This window comes from Manacus candei, unplaced genomic scaffold (assembly GCF_025592945.1).
Source record: "Manacus candei isolate 608988 ecotype Guabito, Panama unplaced genomic scaffold, ASM2559294v1 h1tg000127l, whole genome shotgun sequence".
In the NCBI taxonomy this organism is placed as follows: Eukaryota; Metazoa; Chordata; class Aves; order Passeriformes; family Pipridae; genus Manacus; species Manacus candei.
Genome location: NW_026138175.1, coordinates 151619 through 173586, shown reverse-complemented (window position 1 = coordinate 173586; position 21968 = coordinate 151619). Strand labels below are relative to the sequence as shown.

Below are 21968 nucleotides of genomic sequence, written 5' to 3'. Positions count from 1 at the left end.
CAACCATGAGCGTGGCCATGCTCTGACAGTGTTCCCAGTGTGGGCAGAAGCACAGAGGACTCGTGGCCGCCACACCAGCCCAAGTCAATGGGCTTATACAAGCAGGGCATCGACCAATCGCTCCCTGGAGGCAGAGCCCTGCTGGGTCGGGGTTCCTGGGTCCAGCCCCCCCAGTCCTCTGGCACTGGGAACAGCCACCCTCCCTGCGCTGATGGAAAATCCAATGAGCTCATGATGAGCACTGTGCCCAGCCCCAGCAGCTGCACGTCCCGGCACTCCCCGTGCTCCTCACCCCGTGGCCTGGGGGGCAGCACTGCCATGGCTCCCTCGGGCCAGTGTGGGGAGGGGGCTGCACCCTGCGGGCTGGGCTCCGCCGGCGTGAGCTGGGAAGCTGGGAGCAAACAGGGATGAGGATGGCAAACAAACCCCCCCAGCACCTCCGGGCAAAGAACCACGTGAGACACCCCATCCCACCCGCTCCCCACCCCTCTGCCCCCACCTCCCTCCTCAGCCCCAGGACTTTGCCCTGGCCACAGGCTGCTCCCACCCTGCTGCTCTGTGGCACTGTGGCCACGAGGGCTGATCTGAACCCCTGTCCCCAAAACACTCCAGCTGACCCCCACCAGCCCTGGGGCAGTGACCCCAGCAGGACCCCAGGGGTGAGTGTCTGTCCCTGTGTCCTGTCCCAGGGTGCAGCAGGAGCCCGTCACCAGCAGCGTGCCAGGGCAGCCGCCAGCCCACCGGCATCTTGCCGTGGGGCCACACCGTGCCTGGTGGCAAATCCCGGCTGCTGCAGGACAGTCCCCCGTGGGTGCCGGTGACAAATGGGCCAGCGATGGGTTGAGCCCTGCCCTGCCCTGCCACAACCCGCTCTCTAATTATCCCAAGCCGCATCTGTAATTAGTGTCCTGATGTCATGGGGTCAGGCCTGGGCAGCCCCACGCGCTCCCCGCCACCCCCACCTTGGCCTCTGGCCCCAGGGCTGAAGGAGATCAGAGTCCTCCAACACCATCCGGAGGAGTTCCTGCCTGGCTCCGGCTCCCTGCCAGCACTGCCTCAGGAATCCTATCCCAGCCCTGTCCCACAGCCCCTGAGCCGCTGTAGGGTTGGATCTGTCCCTCTGACCAGCACAGGGCCTGGTCGCTCCCACCGCTGCACCTCTGCCCTGGCTGTACCCTGCCAGGGACAGATCCTGCCCGCACAAGAGAGGCCAGTCCCTGCCCTCCCGAGCCTCCCAGGGCTGCCAGTGACCCACTCCCTCTGCACAGGGAATGCGCTGGAGCAGCCCAGCAGCTATAAATAGAGCGGGAGGCACAGGCATGTGCGGCCACGGCACACGCTGCCCGGCCACTGCCTGGTGGCCTATGTGGGGCATGGGAAGGGTGTGGGGTGCAGGGGGTGGGACAGGGATGGGAGGAGGGAGAAAGCACCAGGCAGAGGAAGGGCACTGTGGTCCTGCCGCAGGAGGATCCCAGCACTGCGCCAGGGGGACAGAGGGGAGGAGGCCCCACGAAGCCACCGTGGAGCACCAGCACTTTATTGCAGGGCAGACGACCCCCGAGCTCCCCGTGGCACACCTCGCACCCCTTCCCTCGGCCAGCGCCCCGCTGGCACTGCACCGTCAGCACCCGCGCAGGGGCCGGGCCGCGCCGGTGACGCCGAACCGCGCGCTCAGCACCTCCGAGGGCGCCCGCGTCCGCTGGCCCGGCTGCTGCCCCCCGGCAAAGAGGGTGAAGGTGCCAGGCTCCAGGAGCCAGTCCCGTGCCCACACCGCGCGCTGCTCAGCCAGCACCTGGAAGGACAGTTTGGTCTCCCGGCCGGCCGGCAGAGCCACGCGCCGGAAAGCCACCAGCTGCCAGCGTGGCACCGGCACGGACGACTGCTCCCAGCGCAGGTACAGCTGCACCACCTGCCCGGAGGGACAGGAGTCAGTGCCATGGGACCCCCCGGCAGCCCCCTGGCAGGAGAGAGCCAGGGCACATCCGTGCCCGTACAGCCAGCTCAGTGCAGAGCAGCCGTGCCCACCTCCTCGCCGTCGCGCGGCCCCGTGTTCTCCAGCACCACAGACACGGTGAGGTTGGCACAGACAGGCAGCACCAGGGGGCTCAGCACCAGGTCCCGATAGTGGAAGGTGGTGTAGGAGAGCCCGTACCCAAAGGGGTAGAGCGGGGCCTCCTGCCCGTAGTACCGGTACGTCCGTCCCTCCATGGTGTAGTTCTCCATCGGCGGCACCTGAAGGACACAGGGCAGTGGAGCAGGGCAGGGCTGGGTGGCCATGGACGAGCACCAGCCCTGCATCCCACCACTGCTCTGGCCACCGAGGCAGGAAAGGGCTACAGGTGCCACCAGCACCCCCACCTTACCTGGTGCATGCCCGCGGGCCATGTGGCCGGCAGCCGCCCACCCGGGCTGGCCCCCGCCTCGCCCAGCAGGACCCTGGCGATGGCCAAGCCGGTGGCCTGGGCAGGGAAGAAGCAGGCCAGGATGGCCCCCACACCGTCGTGTGCCTGTGCCCAGCCCACGTCCAGGGGCCCCGCGTTGAACAGCAGCAGGATGACGGGGCGCCCGGCGGCTGCGGGGAGGTGGCTGTCACTGAGACCCCTGCAGTGGCACTGCTGGGATGGCTCCAGGGTGGTGTCCCATGGATGGGCAACACCTGGGAGGGCTGTGGCCCCACTCACTGGGCCCCACAGAGCCCCTACCTGCCTGCACGGCGTCCTGCAGCAGCTCCAGCTGGTGCCCTGGCAGGGACAGGTCACTCCGGTCCTTCGCCTCTGTCTCCACATCCACCCCTGCGTGGGGACAGCCAAGGGACAGCCCCTTACACCCACCCGGGGCACTGCAGGCAGACAGGGCAGAGGGACACTGCCCGCCTCAGAGGGAGCTCACGGGCACCCCTTCTCTCCCAGAGCACTCCCCTTCCCCTGGTAGTGCCCACCTGGTGCTCCCACCTACCTGTGCCCAGGCAGACCACCACCACGTCGGCCGCCCCCACCGCCCCCACCACCTGTGCCCGGGAGTACCGCCGGCACCGGGGCTCGCCGCAGCCCGCCGCGAAGCTGACGTTGGCCCCCAGCGTCTCCAGCCCCCTCCTGTGCCAGGGAAGAGCAGAGGGCACAGGGGCTGCTCTACCCCAGGTTCAGGGCACACTGGGGATGCCTCCCTTGCCCTGACCCCCAGCGAAGGGACGAGCAGCTCCAGCAGCAGCCCCAGGCAGTGCCCAGGACAGGGGAACACGAGGTGGCACCGCGCTGTCTCACCGGGGAGTGTGGATGTACTGAGGCTCTGGCACCGGCGCGTAGTCCCCGAACAGCACCCTGGGGTTGTCAGCGAAGGGACCCACCACCTGCGGAGGGCAGAGGGGTGATGGTGGGCACTGGTAGCCCTGTGCCACCTGTGTGAGCGGGGTACAGAGCCAGCAGCAGCCCCTGGGTCACCGTGTCCCCCTGCCTGCCCTGTGCAGGGGCTCACCGCGAGGCGCTGGCCGGGCAGGTCCTGGGCCCGCAGGGGCAGAGTCCCCCGAATGTTCTTCAGCAGCACAAAGCTCTTGACAGCAGCTTCCAGTGAGAGGTTGCGGTGCTCAGGGCTCTGCACCACGCTCAGGTCCAGGGCACTGTAGGGGTTCATCTCTGGGGGGTCGAACTCCCCCAGCCGCATCCGCGTGTAGAAGAGGGGCCGGACTCGGTCACGCAGCATCTGCAGAGACCCCAACCCCAAAACCTCAGTTGTGCTTGGCAGGGACAGCCCGGGCTCCCTGCCCCCCTTGCCCTGCTCCCCTTGGCTCACCTGCAGCGTGATGTTGCCCATGGCCAGAGCCTGAGGGATGTGCATGAAGATGTTGTTCCTCATGCCATAGGAGAGCTCCAGGTTGCAGCCGGCGTTGACTGAGGCTGCCATGCCGGAGAGAAGGGAGAACACCCGTCACAGCCGTGGGATGCCCGGGGACGCCACACCCAGCCCGTGAGCTCACCGACTGCTGTCTCCAGGAAGGTGTGTGTGTAGTGGTGCCCCAGCATGATGAGCTCCAGGGCCCCCTCATCGCTCACCACGTACCCCTCGAAGCCCCACTCGCCACGCAGGATGTCCGTCAGCAGCTTCTTGTTGGCACAGGCGGGAACGCCATTGATCCTGTCAGAGAGGGGATGGAAGAGCCAGGCACCGGCCATGCCGTGGGCAGCCCAGCCCATGTGGCCCCCACCGTGCTCCCAACCTGTTGTAGCTGCACATGAAGCTGAAGGAACCAGCACGGACACATGCCTGGAACTGGGGCAGGAAGGTCATGCGCCAGTCCCGCTCCAGCACCTGCAAGCGCCGCAGCAGAGCAGGGTCAGGAGTGCCCGGAGTGTCACCTGCCCTCCTGCCACCCCTGGACCCGCCACACTCGCCTGGGCGTCGAAGCTGAGCCTGGATTCGGGGATGTTCTCAGGGCCCCCGTGCACGCTGAAGTGTTTGCAGCCGGCGCTGGCCTTGATGTAGCGGGGGTGCTGGCCCTGCAGCCCCTGCACGAAGCTGCGGCCCAGCTCCCCGCTCAGGAACGGGTCCTCCCCGTAGGTCTCCTGGCCGAGGTGCAGGCGGGTCATCACCGAGACCCCCAGCCCCGTGTCCCCACTGCCATGTCCAGCTGGTTGGCCATGGTCCTGCATGGCCTGATCCCGGCCAGGGGCCACCCCCCCACGCTGGCACCTGGTTCCTGCCCCACAGCGGGTGTCTCATGATGTTCAGGACGGGGCTGAAGCAGCTGAGCCCGGTGTGGTCCCCGTAGCGGCCGGTGGCGGCGAAGTCGTTGTGCTTGGCTCTCACCTCGGTGGCCGTGGCGTTGGCCACCCGGTAGATGAGCTCGGGGCTGTGGGGACGGCAGGGGGGTGTCAGGGGGAGCGGACGAGGGGGTCCTGTCTCACAAGGTCACATCCCACACCCCCGGGTGCCCCGGTGCCCGTACCTGAAGGTGGCAGCGAGCCCCAGCGCCTGTGGGAAGGCCGTGGCCCACCCGGGTGCCTCGGCATCGCCCCGCAGACACTCCGTGTTCCAGTTGTAGGGCGCGATGCCCAACCGCGGGATGGGGGGCGCGGGGCCGTTGCGCATCGCTCCCCCCCTCGCCACCTGCGGGGCAGCGGCGCTGAGCGGGGGGTCCCGCGGGGGTCCCCGGGGGGGTCCCGCCGCCCCCTCACCTGCAGCACCAGCTCGGCGGGGCTCAGCCGGCCCAGCAGGTCGTCGAGGCGGCGGTGCCAGGGCAGCGCGGGGTCCCAGAAGGGGAAGGGAGGCGGCCGCGCCCGCACCGGGCCCGCGCACAGCACCGCGCACAGCACCAGGACCCGCAGCGCCAGCGCCGCTCCCGGGCTAGTCCCGCACGGCATGGCCCGGCCCGGCCCCCGAGACCCGCACGGCATGGCCCGGCTGGGCCCCCGAGACCCGCACGGCATGGCCCGGCTCGGCCCCCAGGACCCGCACGGCATGGCCCGGCTCGGCCCCGGCGATGAGCGAGGCGGAGCAGAGTGTGGCGGAGCCGGTCCTGCGCCCCCGGACGGGGCGGAGCGCGGCGGGGCGGGACGGGACGGGGGTCCTGGGGCTCTGTCGGGTCCCGGGCGCCCTCCGGCCCGATCAGCTGGATGCGTCAGGGTCTGTGTTTGGGGGCGGCGACCCCCAAGCCCCGCGCAGCCGGGCCCCGCCCCGGGGACAGGTCGCGGCGTTCCAGTTCCACCCGCCCCCCCCCCCCCGAGCATCTCCCGTCTGCGAGCGGGACCCGGCAGAGCCGCCCGGCGCCGCCAGACCGGCTCCTGGTGCCTCCCGGCTGCAGCGGGAGCTGCCCCACCTGGGAAGGTCCCCACCGGGCGTCCAGGAGATCCAAGGAGCGAGGTGCCAGCAGGGATGCCCTGTGTGCCCCACGTGCCGCCCAGCTCAGCTCGGCGCGGCACTGCCAGGGACTCCTGCGGTGACCAGGGACACGGTGTCTTCTTAGGCTGGGTATCAGAGAAAGGTTCTTCCCCCAGAGGGTGGTTGGGCACTGACCAGGCTCCCCAGGGTAGTGGGTACAGCACCACCCCTACCAGAGCTCAAGGAGCATTTGGACAATGCTCTCATGGACAGGGTGGGATTGTTGGGGTGTCTGTGCAGGGCCAGAGGTTGGATTGGATGGTCCTTGTGGGTCCCTTTGCACTCAGGACATTCCATGATTCCACAGTCTCCAGTGGCCACCAGCGCACTAGAGCCACTGTGGCAGAGAGCACGAGGTGGCACTGGGGGCTGGGAGCAGGAGGGGAGCTGGCACTGCAGGGGTGGAGACGGGGAGCACAGACATCCCATCACCTCCCTGGCACGACGGAGGTGCCGCTGGCAGCCCCCCAGCCCGGACTGACCCCGCCGTGCCCCGGTGCCAGGCCCGGTGCCTCACTGCCGGCACAGCCCGCGGTGTCCCGGGGACGCGGCCATGTAAGGCAATGCCCGCGGGCCCCGCAGCCCGGCCGGTCCCCGCGCTCCCGGCCCGGCGGGGACAGCCAGCCCGCTCCCAGCTGCCGGATTCCTGAGCAGCCGGCGGCGCTGGGGGGGTCCCTCTGCACCCGCAGCACGTCCTGCCCCCGGCACGCAGCCCCAGCCGAGCCACTCGCTCAGGGACGGGTCTGGAGGAGAGACATAACGGAATGAATAAATAAACAACAGGCGGATTAAATGAATGAATGAATGAATAAATAAATAAATAAATAACGCCAGGCAGACCCCGTCTGGGAGCAGAGCTCCGTGTTCCGGGGGCTGTGCTGGCTGGGCAGGGTCAGGGAGAGCAGGGTTGTTTCAGGAAGCATTCCCTGCAGTCCCTGGAGCCCAGGCCAGGCTGGTCCCCTGCCGCGTTCCTGTGGAGCTATTTGTGTCTCATGGGCAGGAAAACCTGCCCCGAGCAGCTCCTGCTCCTGCAGCCCGGGGCTCCTGCAGCCCAGGGACACCCGCCGCCCTTTCCCCGGGGTCCAGCCTCTGCCAGAGCCCCGAGCCAGCCGGGAAGGCACTGGAACAGCTGCCCAGGGCAGCGGTCACAGCCCCGACCCTGCCAGAGCTCAGGGAGCGTTTGGACAACGCTCCCAGGCACAGGGTGGGATTTTGGGGTGTCTGTGCAGGGACGGGAGCGGGACTGGGTGGTCCTGGTGGGTCCCTCCAGCTCAGGCCATTCCACGACTCCACTCCCATTCCGAGGGGGCAGTGTGCGACCGGGCTGGGAGCGGGGCCCGCAGTCCAGGAGGGGCCCTTTCCCCACGGACGGAGCCTCGCTCTGCCCACGGCCCGTTCCGTGAGGAGCCACCGACCCGGTACCGCCCTCACCGGGGCCGGGGGGCCGCGGGAGGGCCCCTGCGGCGGGCGCCGGCTCCCGGGGAGGGTGCGGGACGAGGGAGCAGGTCAGCGGTGCGGGGGGTACCGGGGCCGGGGGGTACCGGGGCCGGGGGGTACCGGGGCCGGGGGGTACCGGGGCCGGGGGGAGCGGGCCCAGCAGGCCCGGACTGGGGGGCGGAACCGACCGGGCCCGACGGGGCCTCGGCAGGGCGCGGGCACCCCCTTGCGGCGGGCGCAGCGCGGTCAGCTGACCCTTCCCGCTCGCCGCGATTGGCCGGCTCTCGCGGCGGGGGAGGCCGGCTCGCGATACGCCCTGGGGGTTGTAGTCCCGCACTGCGGGCGGAGCGCGGACGGCGGCGCGGCGCGGACTGCGGGTCCCGGCGTGCCCCGCGCGGCCCGCGGTGCCCCGCGCTCGGAGCGGAGCCGCGGGGCCGGGCCGGGCCGGGCCGGGCGGACACGATGTCGCGACAGGGCGGGCGCGGCACCGAGAGCAAGAAAATGGTAACGGCGGGGCCCGGCGGGGCCGGGGCGGCGAGCGCGGGACGCGGCCCGGGGCGGGGGTGAGCGCCCGGCAGCGATCAGCGATCAGCCGGCACCGGCACCAGGCGCGCCCCTTCGTGGGGCCTTCACACCCAAAACGCTTCCCCTCTCCAACCCCATTATCCGCTGAGCCAGGAACTGTGAGATGGAGCCCAAAGCTGCAGAGCTCGGCTCGAATTCGGGGTCGAATTAATTAGCTTTTAATGCAAAATCGGTAATAAAAAAAATAAAATCTGGGGTTATTTTTTTTCTCCCTCTCTGGCCGTGTGGAGGGGCTGGGTCAGGCTGAGCTGCCCCTCCGTGCCGTGGGGGAATCCTCTTCCAGGGATTCAGCTCCTTAAACGCAACGATTATTTATGGAATTGGTGTTAATTCATGGGAATTCTGGCACTTTTGTGGCCACAGAATAGTTACACAGTGTGGACACTGTAGACTGGTCTGCAGTAGGAAATAACACAAACAGTGGGAAAAGCTTTGGGCACTTTAATTCTGTCAGATGGGCTGAAAATGAAGAATTTCTGCACAAAAACAAATTTAGAGGTTTGCCTCGTTTGGAGTTGCGTGAACAGCAGCGTCTCAGGCAACGACTGTGCCCAGTTTGGGTGTGCTGGGGCTGCCAACAGCAGGTGACCCCCTCGGTGGCCTCACTCAGTGACAGACCCTGGGCTGGGGACAGCTGGATTCCCCCCTTCCATCCCCCTCCCCTCCACCTCTGTCTTTACTAAAACCACTGACACCCTCACAACCTGTTCTGCATGAATGTTAAATTCTCTGCCAAGTGTCTGAGTCCAGCTGAGCCAAAGGAACTTCCACCTCGTCCTTCCACTGGTGTGAACTTGCCCAACCTTTAGTTTTCCAAGAGAAAAGTAGAATTTTAAGCAAAAAAACCCCAAAGAACGTGTCAGTTCTTTAGAGCCAAAGTGGGGCAAAAGTTCCAAGGAGCCTGACTGTTTCTTTTCTTACCTGAAGCCTTTTGGTTGTTGTTGCTCCTTGGAAATGGCAATTCCAGAATCATGGAATGGTTTGGGTTGGAAGGGACCTTAAAGGCCATTTACTTCCACCCCCTGCCATGGGCAGGGACACCTTCCACTAGCCCAGGTTGTCCAAGCCCTGTCCAACCTGGCCTTGGACACTTCCAGGGGTCCAGGGGCAGCCACAGCTTCTCTGGGCAACCTGTGCCAGGGCCTCCCCACCCTCACAGGGAGCAATTTCTTCCTAATCAAGGAACAGGACAAGGTGGAATTCCCTGTGTCCTCTACCAACCCAGTTTCTGTTTGGGGGTGATTCCTCCATGTGTTTGTTGTGGCTCTGTGTGAACTTGTCGTGGTCTGTGTTGTCACTTAACTCTGATCTTGTCTCTTTTCCCTCCCTGCCTGCTGCTGCTTTCATTCTCTAGTATTGGTATTTGCCATTCATTTCACCTTCTGCCTCTCTGCAGCTCATGGTAGGTGACAGATCCCAGATCAGCCCCTCTGATCCCCCTGCATGCCAAAACTGACAGCAGAAACCAGTGCTGGGGGTTCGTGCGTTCCCCAGAACACTTCCTTTTGCAGAGTTTGTTAAGCACTGGTCTGGCTTGATGGCTCCCAAAAAATGCTCTTTGACATCATTTCAGGGTGAGGATCGAAGGTGGTGGCTGGGAGAGGAGAACTTTTCCCCCTTTCTGCAAATTTTCTGCAAATCTGACAACTGTGCAAAGAAAACCTGAGTGACTTTGTTCCTGGATGTGCACAGCACTCGAGTGCTGGGCTGGCCTGGGATCATCCTCCCTGAGCCTCTGCTGGGTCTGAGGAGCTGATTTTAATCTGTGAAGCAAATTCTGTGCCCAGAAAACTTTCTAGGGACCAGATGAATCTTGTTTCTTGGTACAGAGTGTTATAAATCCCTGGCTGGAGGAGCATTTTTGGCCTGTTGAAAGGACCGGAGCTGGAGCCCGCTGAGCGCTGCCCGTTTGTAACGTGTTGGTGAAACACAGGCTTGAGCCAGATCTCAGCTCTAGGCCAGTGGCTGAGGTAAATTCAGGGCCCTGGCATGGCACCTCGAGCCATCCAGGAGCTGTTTGGCTCTTTTCCAGAATCCCAGAGTGGTTTGGGTTGGAAGGGACCTTAAAGCTCGTCCGTAGGCAGGGACATCCTCCACTAGACCAGGTTGCTCAGAGCCCCGTTCTGAGGAGAGTGAAGTTGTTGCCCAAACTGGGGCTGGGATCCCTCCTGGTTAAGCACCATATTCCTTTGGGAATGGAGCAGGTATCTGTCCCCTCTCTGTGCCGGGGCAGGTTCCGTGGGTGAGTCCCTTTTCCCCGCAGAACTCGGAGCTGTTCACGCTGACCTACGGCGCCCTGGTCACCCAGCTCTGCAAGGACTACGAGAACGACGACGACGTCAACAAGCAGCTGGACAAGATGTGAGTGGCTCCAGGGGTGGGGATGGATCTGCAGTGTGGGAGCTGTGCTGGAGCTGGGACCACAGCAGGGATCACATCCCTGTGTGCTGCTCCGGGAGCAAAGTCCCGGCAGGCTGAAGTTATTTTAACACTGATCTTTCTCAGATTCAGCTTTTCTTCTCCACTGCCTTCTTTTACAAAGATTTGTTGCCTTCCTAAAGCTGTTGCTCTGGTCCCTTCCCAGGGGTTACAACATCGGGGTCCGGCTCATCGAGGACTTCCTGGCCCGCTCCAACGTCGGGAGGTGCCACGATTTCCGTGAGACTGCCGATGTTATTGCAAAGGTAAACGTCCAAGCACAGCCTTCTCAGGTTTTGGTGGGGGTTTGCATGTGAGGATGGAGTATTTACTGCCCATGGGACTGTTCTGAGAGTCTGGCTGAGATTTTGGAGATGAAAAAGAGAGATTTAGCCCAACTACTGCTGGCTGGTGGGAACTGGGAGAAAGGAGAGGTGTTTGCAAACCCCTTCAGTAATTTTACATAGGTAAGGCTGTGCTGTTTCCTCACATGTTCTTGTTCCTCCTCTGTTTGACACAACAGATTGCATTTAAGATGTACCTGGGCATCACTCCCAGCATCACCAACTGGAGCCCTGGAGGTGACGAGTTCTCCCTGATCCTGGAAAACAATCCCTTAGTGGACTTTGTGGAGCTCCCTGACAACCACTCAACCCTCATCTACTCCAACCTGCTCTGTGGAGTGCTGCGGGGCGCCCTGGAAATGGTGAGCCATGTCTCTTCCCGTGGGATGGGGGTGTGGATAGCCAGGTGTCAGCAGATACTTTGATTCTAGCCCATGTTCATGACTTCTGGTTTTGCTTTGGCCTTGAAGTGCATTCCCAGGGAACTGGCTGGGACAACAGAACAGCTGTGTCTCAAATTTCGGAGTCTGTAGAGCCCTGCATGTCATGCCATGCCTTCAGAGTCCTTAAGCTGGTGCTCCAGGATCATTCAGTGCCTGGAGAGGCTGCTGTGCAAAGGGAGATCCCAGCTCCCCTCTCCTCTCCCCTCCCTCAGGTGCAGATGGCTGTGGATGTGAAGTTTGTGCAGGACACGCTGAAGGGTGACAGTGTCACAGAAATACGGATGAAGTTCATCAGGAGGATTGAAGACAACCTTCCAGCTGGGGAGGAGTGAACCACAGCCCCGTCTCCCTGGGGGCTGGAGGGACCAGCTGGGCTTGGCCATTAGCTTTCCTCACAGGCCCGCAGGGATCTCCTGCCCCTGCACACTCAGACTGACTCACTGACTGTTTCAGATGTCATTTTCTTCTTCTACTGTCTCTTCCATCCTCTGTAGAAGATGATTTTCTGGTTGGTGTTTATTTCCCAGGTTCATTCTAAAGCTTTTTCATCAGCTGATGTGCTTTTCCTACTCCCCAGAGGCTTCCTATCCTCAGTTTCCAGTTGTGACCTGGGCTGCGTGAGAACAACTGCTCAGAGTCCAGGAGAGCTCCAGTCTGTTCACGTCTGGATCGGTGCTGGATGTCCAGAATTGGAGACCAAGCGATGAGAGCCCACAAATTCCCTGCTAAACCCTGTCCTTCCTTAAATGAGGTGTTTAAAATCCATTGGGAGAAAAGTGTGTAGTATTTCTGTAGACCAAACTTCCTGCACTTGATTCTGGGGTGACTGGTACATGCAAGCTTGATCCAAAGGGCTGGCTCGGGAGAGCTGCTGCAGTGCTGGCACTGGGGGGGGGGCTGTGGCACCACACAGGATGGCAGATTTGGGAGTCCTGTGACCTTCCCAGTGTTCCTTCCCCAGCAACCTCACCACTCCCCTCTCGGGAAGGGAGATGTTAAACTGCAGTGGAGCAGCAGGAAATACTTTACGTGGAGAAAGGCAAGGGTGGCTCAAATGGCATCGGTGATCCACAGTGGGAACCAAACTCAGGCTCAGGCCTGGGAGATGCTAAAGGCATTTCAGACTCTTCTGCTGTTGGGGTGTGTAAACTGCATGGTGTGGAGGTGGTGCTGGGGTTTGTTCTTACACATGTTCAGGCTGCAGCAGAATTTCCCATGTTCCGTGACTGGTGACCTGTGGCACCTGCTGGTCTGTAAAATACACAAAGTAGTGTTAGATAACAAAAAGCAAGAGACTGGAAAATCAGCTTCCTCTGCCACCCAGAGTCAGAAAACAGAGTCAGACACTGGGTTCCCAAATCACTTTACGTAGCATGAAGGCACAGCCCCACAGAGGTCACGGGGAGCTCCAGTACCTGTGTGGGTTGATGCCTGAGTGTGAGGTGAGAGGGAGTGACCTGCTGCCCGTGCTGCTCTTGTTTGGGTTCTCTGGATGAATGTTGGGTCATCTGGCGCTGAATGAGTCATCCTGTCCCTCTTTGGCCCAAATGAGTCCCTTTGGATGCCCTGTGAGATGTGAAGGGCCAGTGAGTCACTGTAAGAGCAGCCACAGAACAACACTGAGGCGCAGCGGTGGCTGGTGGGTGTTGGGGTCAGAGGTGCTGCACAGTCATGTTGCAGAGCTCAAAACCATCCCTTGTTTCTCATTGTTTTGACCATTCCACATCTCTTTAAAGCTGCATTTTAGAAGCAATTGCATTAAAAGAATCCCGGTGTCAACTCTTTGGTCTCCTCTTGCGTTTGTTCTGGTGGCGGGTGCTGGTGTGGAGTGGCAGCCAGAGCTGGCAAAGTGACAGTGGTGATGGGGTGCCCGGGGCTGGCAGGGCAACAGCAGCACCACAGCAAGAATTCCTGGCTGCCGATGCTCCTGGAGCTGCTGCCTGGAGGAACCTGCCCGGTATTCTGCACACGGAGGGCTGTGGCACTGGGGGCAGCAGACACTCGGTGTGACCGGCTTGGGGACTGGCCTTTCTCTGCCCTGTGAATGCTCCTGTGTCCTCAGTGGCCCGAGGCAGCTGCTGCAGAGCTGTTTGTGGGCATTCCCAGTGGCCAAAAATCACCTCTGCCCTCCCTTCCCCCAGCCCCAGTGCCAGCTCAGTGCTGCTCCATGGCTGGCATCGGCCACGAGCTGCTGCTGCCGGGAGCGTGGAGACAAGGGACAGTGACGGCTGCTCTCCAGGAGCGGGAGTTTGTGCCTCCCTTGCTCTTGTAAGTGCTCCCCAGGAGCCCTGCTCTGTGCCAACGGGCACCTCTGCCCTGTGCTGGTGGCCATCCCCCACTCCAGGGTCACCCTGCAGCCTCTCTTGGCCCTGGGCACTGAGCACCCGGGGCTGTGCCCCGTATCTGCCAGCCCCGAGGACAGGGAGGTGGCAGCTTTTGCAATGAAGTGGCTTTTCCCCTCTGGCTGGAGCTGGTGACTGTCACGTGCCACCAGCCCTGCCAGCAGCAGGAGCCAGGCCTGGCCAGCCAGGATGGCCCCAAACAGCCCCCAAACCCACCCAGCTCCTGAGACTGTCCCCCAGAGGGTCTGGGGGGAGTGAGGTCCCGTGTCCTTGGGAGTAGATCCCGGACTCTTGCTCCCAGTCCCCTGGGAATTACAGTAATTTGCTGGGGCGACTGGGTCAAAACCAGCCCAGACCTTCTGGAAGAAGAAAAAGCAGAAATAGCATTAAGTAAATTAAAACTGTCTACTACTGAGCAGCTCGCTGCAGACAAGGGAGAATATGCAAAAAGCTCTGTTTGAAACCTACTAAATATTACCATGTGCTGTTTATAGGAAACAAATGGGGAAAGGCATCTGCATCAATAAACCCCAACGTGGCTGGGCTTGGACCGAAGCCTTTCCACGGCTCTCGGTTATTGAATACCCGTCGCTTTCATGTGGTGCCAGCCCTGACCCCTGACACATACCACAGAGGGGAAAGTTGACTTGTGGGAATAATAGACATTCCTGGAGAGCGATTTAACCTGGCAGGAAAAGAGGCGACTTCCAGCCTCTCACTTCCCTGTGCGATATTGGAGATGACAACAGCAACAAATTGAGGGAGGTGACATGGCGTGGGAGTGGTGCTAGAGAGTGATGCTGCAGGATGCTGTGAGCCCCCTGCCATGCCCAGCCCCCGTGTGCCCCCAGTGTGCCCTCGCCAGCCTGAGCACCCTGAGATGGCAGCAGACAGACCCTGCATCGCCCACGCCCCAGGTCCCGGCCACAGCACTGCATCCCAACCCCATCCCCGGCTCCCACAACAACAGGATGCAGGAGCTTTAGTTGCCACAGTGCCTTCAGAGGTGGAAGGAGCTTTTCTAGCCCTTGCCCTCCTCCAGCACTGTTCCCTCCAGCAGGAAAGTGGGACGCTGGCTGGTGTCCTCATGGAGTGCACTGGCAGGAGCTGAAGTCCTGTGTGTGACTCAGGGTCCAGCGTGAGGGTTTAAACCAGTTCATGTCCCCAGAGTGGAGACAACCTGGCCAGTGCTGGACAGCCTGCTGCCTCCCCACTGCCTCGTGCCCACAGCACCCCCATCCTGCCCTTGTGCCAGCGCAGAGCAAGGTGATCCCTTCTCCCCTCACCACTGGCAAGCAAAGCTCCCAGCCCTGCTCCTGACACCCAGACTGGGGCAGGTGACAGCCCCGGGCACCATCCCTTTGCAGATCCCACAGCCCAGTACCCACTGAAGGGGCAGGGCTGGTGCCAGGAGAGGATCTGGGATGGGACAGGGGAATCTCTCCGGGAGGGAAGTGTTTCTGGGCTGGTGTCCTCACTGCCGGGACAATTCCCACAGCTTTCAGCCAGATGTGCTTGGCCGGGGTGCCGGGTGCTCGCTGGGGCTGTGCAGAGGATGTTTCACCCACAAGGGCTCGTGCAGTGGGGATGGGGTTTGTTGGCAGGGCTGGCACGGTGCCGGTGGCCCCGAGCAGCCAAGGTGTGGGCAGTGCCAGGGGGACGGGCTGGCACCAGCCCCAGCCCCTCAGGGGGCTCTGGCACCATATCCCTGAGCACCCACCACAGCCAGGAACAGGATGCTCAGGGGGTGGGTGCCAGCCAGGGATGGATCCATCCCTCACAGGATTCCCACCTCTGTCTGACCTGGCCCAGCATCTCCCTGTGCTTGGCACCACCCGGGTACCAAACCCATGAGAACGTGGTCTCTCCTTGATAAGGGTCCGGCAAATTTGGGTAACTGGATGCTTTTATAACCCCTCCCGGGCCCCTGGGCTGACTGTGACACGTGTTTGGCTGCCCTGGGAGCCCAGGCAGCTCACAGAATCCTCTCCCAAGGCACGGCCGCGCTGCAAACCCCCTGCCCTGGCCCGAACGCGGTTTCCAAAGCTGGGAATGCCTCTGGCAGCAGCGCCGGGTCAGGGCAGCCCTTTGGCGACGCTCCTTGGCACCCGCCCTCCCGCAGCATCCCTTGCCAGGGCGAGGAAGAGGAGGAGGAGGAGGTGTCTGCAGTTCCTCCCCCGGGCCAGGGGACGCAGGAGCGGCCCCGGCAGCGCCGCTCGGAGCGGTGCCACATTCTGGTGGCGTTTGGTATTTGGGGTGACAGGAAGGAAGCTCCATTGTTCCTCTTTTATTGTTCTGTGTTTCCTAAGTGGGACCAGCACCCTCCTCCCACGCTCTGCCCGGCTGCGGAGCTGCTCCGGCCCTGTGAAAGCCACGCCGCGCCGGAGGCGGCTGCTGAGAGCTGGGCAAGGGGAAATGCGGGAGAAACCTCCCTGCTTCCAGCACTGACAGCATGTGCAGGGACGAGGAGTGGCTGGGGCAGAGGCACGGTTCATCTCCTGGTCAGGTTTGTGTTCCCAGGTCACCGTGGTGCTTTGGATGTTTAGGCAGCAGCAGCTCGTGCCAGCTGGGATGGGAAGGGGCATCCCTGGTACTACAGTTGCAGGGAATAAGGGTGACATTGGCCACTCCACCATTCCTGGCCCTGTGCCATGACGTTGGTGCTCTCTTGGCATGGGATGGTCCAGACCCCACACACAACCAAATCCCAGTAATTCAAACCACAGCAGCTCCCTTCCCCTCTGGAAGCCACCCCTCAGCTGCCAGTGGCACAGGATGTGGCACAGGATGTGGCACAGGGGCACAGTGCCCTCCGGGGCTGGGATCCACCCAAAATGGTGCCGGAGCACCCACAGGATGGGTACAGCTCAGGCACCCTCCTTGCACCACAAACAACAAAGCCATGAGCTCTCTGCATCCCAGAAACCCCGGGCAGCAGGGCAGTGCTGTTCCAGCCTTCCTGAATTTCCACAAAAAGTGCAAATTTCCCACAGAAAATGTCAATTTTCCCAACTTCGAGGACCCAGCAAGGTGGGTTTGCCTGGAGATGACCTGGGAGGCTGCTGGTGCTGAGCAGCCTTAGCCAACAATGAGAGCCAGGAACAGGCAGGAATTTTGATGAGAAATGTTTGTTTTCTTTTAAAATAGTTTTAATTGTGGCTTCCAAGGAAGGGAGCCGCTGGAACAGTCCCTGTCTCCCTCAGCCTGTCGTGAATGAGGGGTTTGGGAGGCTTGAAGAATCACCAGCAAAAGCAGGTTTGATACAACTCTGTCACTCTGCTGCTTACGGTGTAGGTAAAGCACACCAAGGAAAACTGGATTAAAAGCAATCTCCAATGATTTAGGCGGAAATAGGGACACAAAAAGGAAAGGAGGGAAAAGTCAGGGGTGCAAAGGGCTAAGGGAGACACCCTGAGCTGAGTGAGCAGGTACAGAGAGGATTCCCTGGCTAAATTTAGCCTCAGACTGGATCACTGGTTTAAGTCTAAAGGATTTATCAACACTTAATCATGACAATATCTCATTAACACAGCAACAGCAGCCCTTGATCAATTGGCTAATTTAACTCTGACAAAATGATTCAAATGTGATTTTCTATAACCGTAAATTAATTATAAATCCAAAGAGGCAACACTCATAATGCACACGCACATGGACACAAGGAAGGAACAGACCTGTGAGAAATTTGAGTTCAGTGAAATACTCACATTGATGCATCTTCTCAGTGGTGAAGGGCTGAGCCTCGAGCAGCTGGGGGATATCAGCCCAGGCTCTGTCGTTGTTGGTCCTCTGGGATCACAAACAGGAGAGTCCATGAGCTCTGAGATTCATCCCACTCCGAGGGAGAGGCTGGCACGTGCAGCCTGGGAGAGCTCAAAAGGGTCTCACTCAGGACCACTGGTTGCAGGGTCAGGAGATGACTGACTTCAGTCACAAGTGAATTTCCATCCTGGCCACAATTCCAGTTGGGAGCTACGGGAGTCTTCCTCAAAAAATCCAGTAACAAAAATATGATTCCACTCGGGCTGTTGTTCAGGCAGAAAAATGAAGACTGGAGGCTGTTTGTGAGAAAACAGGAGCTCGTGAGAGACCAGGAGTTCTAGGACCAGAGGGGGTTTCAAAAGCTCAAGGGAAGCCACCTGCCCAAACACCATTAATTAAGGCGGGGGTCCAACGAGCATTCCTGAGCCCACCTGAGGGGGATGGATGCACCTCAGAGCCACAGCAAGTGGTCAGCAGGCACCCCAACCCTAACCCTGGCCCTGCCACCCCAGTGAGGGGCTGCTCTGCTGCTTCTGGGCTGCCCTGACCTCGCCAAGGCTCCCCATCCCTGCACAGGTGCCTCAAAGCTGCTCTGTTACAAACAGATGGGTCTGGGGGTTGTTTTTAAAGCCCCCACACCTCCCCTGCCGCTACACAGATGGTACCAACTGGGGGCTGCTCTGGAACCCCTCAAAGCACAGCCCATCCCGATCCCACCTTGTCCCCTATCCCATCCCAACCCGTATCCTGTGCCCTCCATGGTGAGCAGCTCCCCACAAGCAGGACCGACCCAGACCCCTGGATGACCAGGGACTGCTGCAGTCGAGGCTTCCAAGCTGTTTAGTAAATAGAGAGAGGAGAAAACAGTTTGAAGATTTAAAACCAATCCCCTCCCTGAAGGAAGAGAAGGCCCAGACGTTCCCGTTGGCTTCTCCCTGCCCGTCACACACAGACACAGGAGCTGACTCGGGGGAAAGTGCTCTCCAGAACAATGTCTCTTCTTCCAGCAAAAAAAATACCGATTTCATTTTCATTAGTGCCAGTGCTGACATCCAAGGGCTCAGGGAGAAGTTGCCGGGCACGGGGCCGGCTCTGCCCCGGGCTGTGGCTCCGTGTCCCTGTCCCATGGTGGGCACGGAGCCGCCCGCGTGCCCCGGCTGGAGCCAGAGTCTGCCCGGGGCTGGGACCAGCACTGTGGCCTCTTGCCCAAGCTCCTGCTGGGGCTGTCACTGCTCCCCAGGCCCCGGAGCGACAAGCCATTGCTGGGAAGGCGCTTAAGCAAGATGCCACTGAGGAGCTGGAGGGTGTCCCCTGTGGAGGGGAGAAATCCAGCGGCTTCCTCGAGCATGGAACACTGAAACAACCCGGTGGGACCTCTGCTTGCCCGGTGCAGAGGAGCCTTGGAGGGCAAACAGGAGCTGGGGCTGCCCTGGGCTCCTGCACCCCCCCACCTCCAGCATCCCTCCGCCCCACTCCTGCATCCCCCGAGCATCCTCTTATCCCAGGCTCCAGCATCCCTCTGCCCCGTGCTCCTGCATCCCCCGGGCTCCCAGAGCCTGGCCCAGGGGGCTGTGCCGTGGGTTACCAGAGCGTTAACCGGGGCGGCGGGGCCAGGCAGCGCAGCCCCAGGAATGAGGAAGCCGGAGCGGGTACCGTGGTGGAGAGGGCTTGGCACGGGCTGTGGAAAATGGAGGCCTAGAGAAATGTGACAGCAGGCTGGCCTGGCCGGCAGTACCACACAGGCGTAGTTAAGCCTTCAAGCCTGCCATTGTTCTCCCCTAATTATTCCCACTCCCTGAGTATTACACCCCATAATTCAGGAAAGCTGAGTAATGGAAGAAACAACAGCAATTTTAATCTCTCAGTACCGGTGGTCTCCACCAAAAAAATGCTTTCAAGAGCTCTGCGGTTGCGACTTCCTCGGTTTGGTGGGCAGTGCAGGGGAGGGGGAGCACGGCCACCGGCCCACGGGTGCTCGGCCGAGACCGGGGGCGAGGAGGTGAGAGGGGACAGGACCAGGACCTCGCTCCAGGTGATGGGAGAGGAGCAGGAGGAACATGCTGGGTTCTGGGAGCATCCCCACCAGGTACCTCGTGAGCCCTGCGCCGGCAGCAGGGCTGGTGTTGGGGTGATGTCCACTGGAGGGGGGGACTCTGGTCTCTGGTGGGCAGAATGAGAGCCAGACAAGGCACCCACCTCACACCACTGACTGTATCTTCTGCTCTCAGCTAAACCACAGAGAAATGGGCATCAGTTTTTGGTCAAAGCATGTTTTCCTTCCTGGAAACTGGCTTTCAGGAAAGGAAATTTGGAGCTCCCTAGAAGTGCTCTTGCTTTTTGACAAAAGCCACTAACGGGTTTGTTCCCTGAGGAACAAACTTTGGGTAAACACATTCCCACTCCCACAAGGAACGAGATCAGGGGTCAGCACTGGCAGCACCTGGGTGATCTGGAGGAGCCCACACGGGGAGGAGGGACCCCCAGCCCCATCCATCCATCCATCCATCCATCCATCCATCCATCCCTCCCTCCCTCCCTCCTCAGCTCCAAGCTGCAGTAAAAGTATCAAAACAAGCCCAGGTCTGTCCAGCCCCAGCTTCCTGCAGGCACAGCACTCACCTGCTGTAAACTACAGGACCATCTTCCCTCCCATTGAAGTTTTGGCAGTAGCAATGGCCAGGCCAAATAAACAATGAAGTCACAGAGCCAGGCAAGGAGCTGCCAGACTGAGGAGCCCACCACAGCCATGTAGGGATCGTGCCAGAGCGGAGGGGATGGGGCCAGTGCCTTTGAGCCACAGTTCAGGGTCCCCTCTCAGCAGCTGCTCTGATGTTTACCTGCAGGGTGCTCAGCTCCCTGTTCCACTGGGGAGGTCACATCCCTCACCCCGGGTACAAGCCAGGGCGATGCCTCTGCCATCCTGGGAGCCACGCGACACCACCAGCCCTGGGGACAGGTCACCCTGCAGCCACCCATGAGGTTTAACCCTGATGACACACAGCTCAACCTGCCACGGCCCTGAGCACAGCCCTTGGCCACGTCCCCGTGCCCCTTGGCCCCCGAGGTGCCTGGGTAGGGCAGGCCAGGTGGGCCGGGGTGGCCCGAAGGTGACGGTGGCGGCGGGTGCTGCCTCTGTGTGGTCTGAGCCATCTGGATGCACTTACAGCAAATACTGCAGCAACTGCGGGAAGATCAAAACTCTGCAGGCCAACCTTGATTCCCGGTGCATTTTTTGCATTTTTGAGGACTCCAGTCTATAACCTGACAGCGGGGAGGGGTGCTGCCTGCACAGCCCCGGAGCCCAGCACGGCGCTGCCAGACTCCAGGAGTGATGGCCAGGCTGCCTGGCATCACTGCAGGGACCCCGGGATCCTGGGAATGACCCCAAGGACATGCTGTTGGGCCCTTTGTCCATACCTGTCACTCAGAGCTGGCACCACTGCTGGGGAGTCAAATCCCTGAGCAGGGCCCCGCTGAGACCCTGCTGCACCCCAGGGCTCCCACTCACAGCAACTGGGAGGACTTTCCGGGTGTCCCCATCCCTGGGGCCGGGGGAGATGCCAAGAAACAACTCACACCCAGCCCTGGCCTCGGGAATGACACAGTCCCATCCAACTGCACCTCACTCCGGGGGCTTCCCATCGCCTCTGAAGCTCAGACGGCGAAAATTGTCCCAGCACTCACCGTGGGCATAAAGATGTCCTTATGGTGGGGCAGTGGAGAGGGCACAGGGAAGGAAGAGGGGCACAGGGGTGTCCGCGGGGGCACAGGGGAGGCGGCTCCCACTCCCATGGCAGTCCTGCCCATGCTGACTGACTCGTTCACTCATTAGCAGGAGTGGGGCCGTTTGGCTTTTCCCTTCTCCACCTGGAAAGGGGCCACTTACTGTTTTACAACTAAAATAACAAATTATTTCATAGAGGCTGGAGCTGCTGGGAGCTCTCAGGCCGAGCACGGTGTGGTGCAGGGGCAGGCACAGCCCCCTGAGCCCCCTCCCCAGTGCTGGCCCCAGTGCTGTGACCCAGGGTGCCCATTCCATGCCCACGTGGAGCACAGGCAAAGGGGGCACAAGGGATGCAGAAGGAGGAGGGGGAGCAGCAGGATCAAGGGTTGATTGCCTGTCCCTGTTGGTGCTCATCCTGCCCCGGGGACCTCATCCCTGGTGATGCCCAGGGACCCCCAGCCCTGCTTTCAGCTCTCAGGGGGGAGCAGGCTCCGTGCAGTGCTGGGGCTGCAGCAGCCCCAGACCCCAGGATGGCATCTGCATCCTGCAGCCCTGCCCAGCAATGCCACGTCCCAAGCACTCGGCTTCCTCTGGGAAAGGGATGCTGAGCTGTGCCCCAGCTTCCTCTCCTGGGGAAGGCACTGAGAACCTGTTCCCTGCTCCCTGCTCTGCAATGGGAACCAGCCCTGCTCCCTGTTCCCTGTTCCCTGCCCTGCCCTCCGGAGCTGCTCATGCACTGGCCTCGCAGGTGGATCTTGGGGTGCCACAGGATGCAGCACCCACTGAGCAGGGCCCCCCATGCCCCCTCCCCAGGGTGACCTACTGACAGCCACAACAATAGCAAGGCTGATAAAACCCTAAAGCCACACCTGCCCTTCCCTGTCCATCCTCCCCAAGTGCCAGCCTGGTGCTGGGGGGTGGATGGGGGAGCCAAGCCAGGGATACCAAGAGCCTGGAGCCCGCTGGGACCTGGGCTGGTGCCTCTGCTCCACCAACCTGACCTCCTCAGAGAATGACCCTCATAAAACGAAGCAGCAGCTGT

At 61.5% G+C, this 21968-nt stretch overlaps 2 protein-coding genes across 3 annotated transcripts; one reads left to right on the top strand and one right to left on the bottom strand.

Moving 5' to 3' along the window:
• Positions 1–1521: 1521 nt before the first annotated feature.
• On the bottom strand, positions 1522–5461 carry LOC127462368 (uncharacterized). Its single transcript, XM_051770918.1, has 14 exons — positions 5169–5461; positions 4940–5100; positions 4684–4843; positions 4386–4556; positions 4211–4302; positions 3971–4128; positions 3787–3890; positions 3472–3696; positions 3261–3346; positions 2956–3092; positions 2703–2792; positions 2364–2572; positions 2026–2232; positions 1522–1909 (listed from the first exon to the last, which is right to left on the bottom strand). The coding sequence occupies exons 1-14, from the start codon at positions 5451–5453 to the stop codon at positions 1622–1624; spliced, it is 2373 nt and encodes a 790-aa protein (XP_051626878.1). The 5' UTR covers positions 5454–5461; the 3' UTR covers positions 1522–1621.
• Positions 5462–7691: 2230 nt separating this feature from the next.
• On the top strand, positions 7692–12877 carry TRAPPC3 (trafficking protein particle complex subunit 3). 2 transcript variants are annotated; one of them, XM_051770913.1, is made up of 5 exons: positions 7692–7812; positions 10157–10254; positions 10478–10577; positions 10835–11017; positions 11311–12877. In XM_051770913.1, exons 1-5 carry the CDS (start codon positions 7771–7773, stop codon positions 11428–11430), a joined length of 543 nt encoding a protein of 180 aa, XP_051626873.1. In that variant the 5' UTR covers positions 7692–7770; the 3' UTR covers positions 11431–12877. The 2 variants fall into 2 exon arrangements, with proteins under 2 accessions (XP_051626873.1, XP_051626874.1); XM_051770914.1 differs by lacking the exon at positions 7692–7812 and adding an exon at positions 9253–9295.
• The last annotated feature ends 9091 nt before the right edge of the window (positions 12878–21968 follow it).

Excerpts from the sequence above, each read along its gene's own strand:
- LOC127462368 (XM_051770918.1), bottom strand. The coding sequence starts at position 5,453 with ATGCCGTGCGGGTCCTGGGGGCCGAGCCGGGCCATGCCGTGCGGGTCT. Across the intron at positions 4,129-4,210 it reads TTCATGTGCAGCTACAACAG|GATCAATGGCGTTCCCGCCT; the intron begins GTTGGGAGCACG and ends CCTCTCTGACAG. Across the intron at positions 2,793-2,955 it reads GGTGGTCTGCCTGGGCACAG|GGGTGGATGTGGAGACAGAG; the intron begins GTAGGTGGGAGC and ends GTCCCCACGCAG.
- TRAPPC3 (XM_051770913.1), top strand. The coding sequence starts at position 7,771 with ATGTCGCGACAGGGCGGGCGCGGCACCGAGAGCAAGAAAATG. Across the intron at positions 7,813-10,156 it reads GCACCGAGAGCAAGAAAATG|AACTCGGAGCTGTTCACGCT; the intron begins GTAACGGCGGGG and ends TTTTCCCCGCAG. Across the intron at positions 11,018-11,310 it reads TGCGGGGCGCCCTGGAAATG|GTGCAGATGGCTGTGGATGT; the intron begins GTGAGCCATGTC and ends CCCCTCCCTCAG.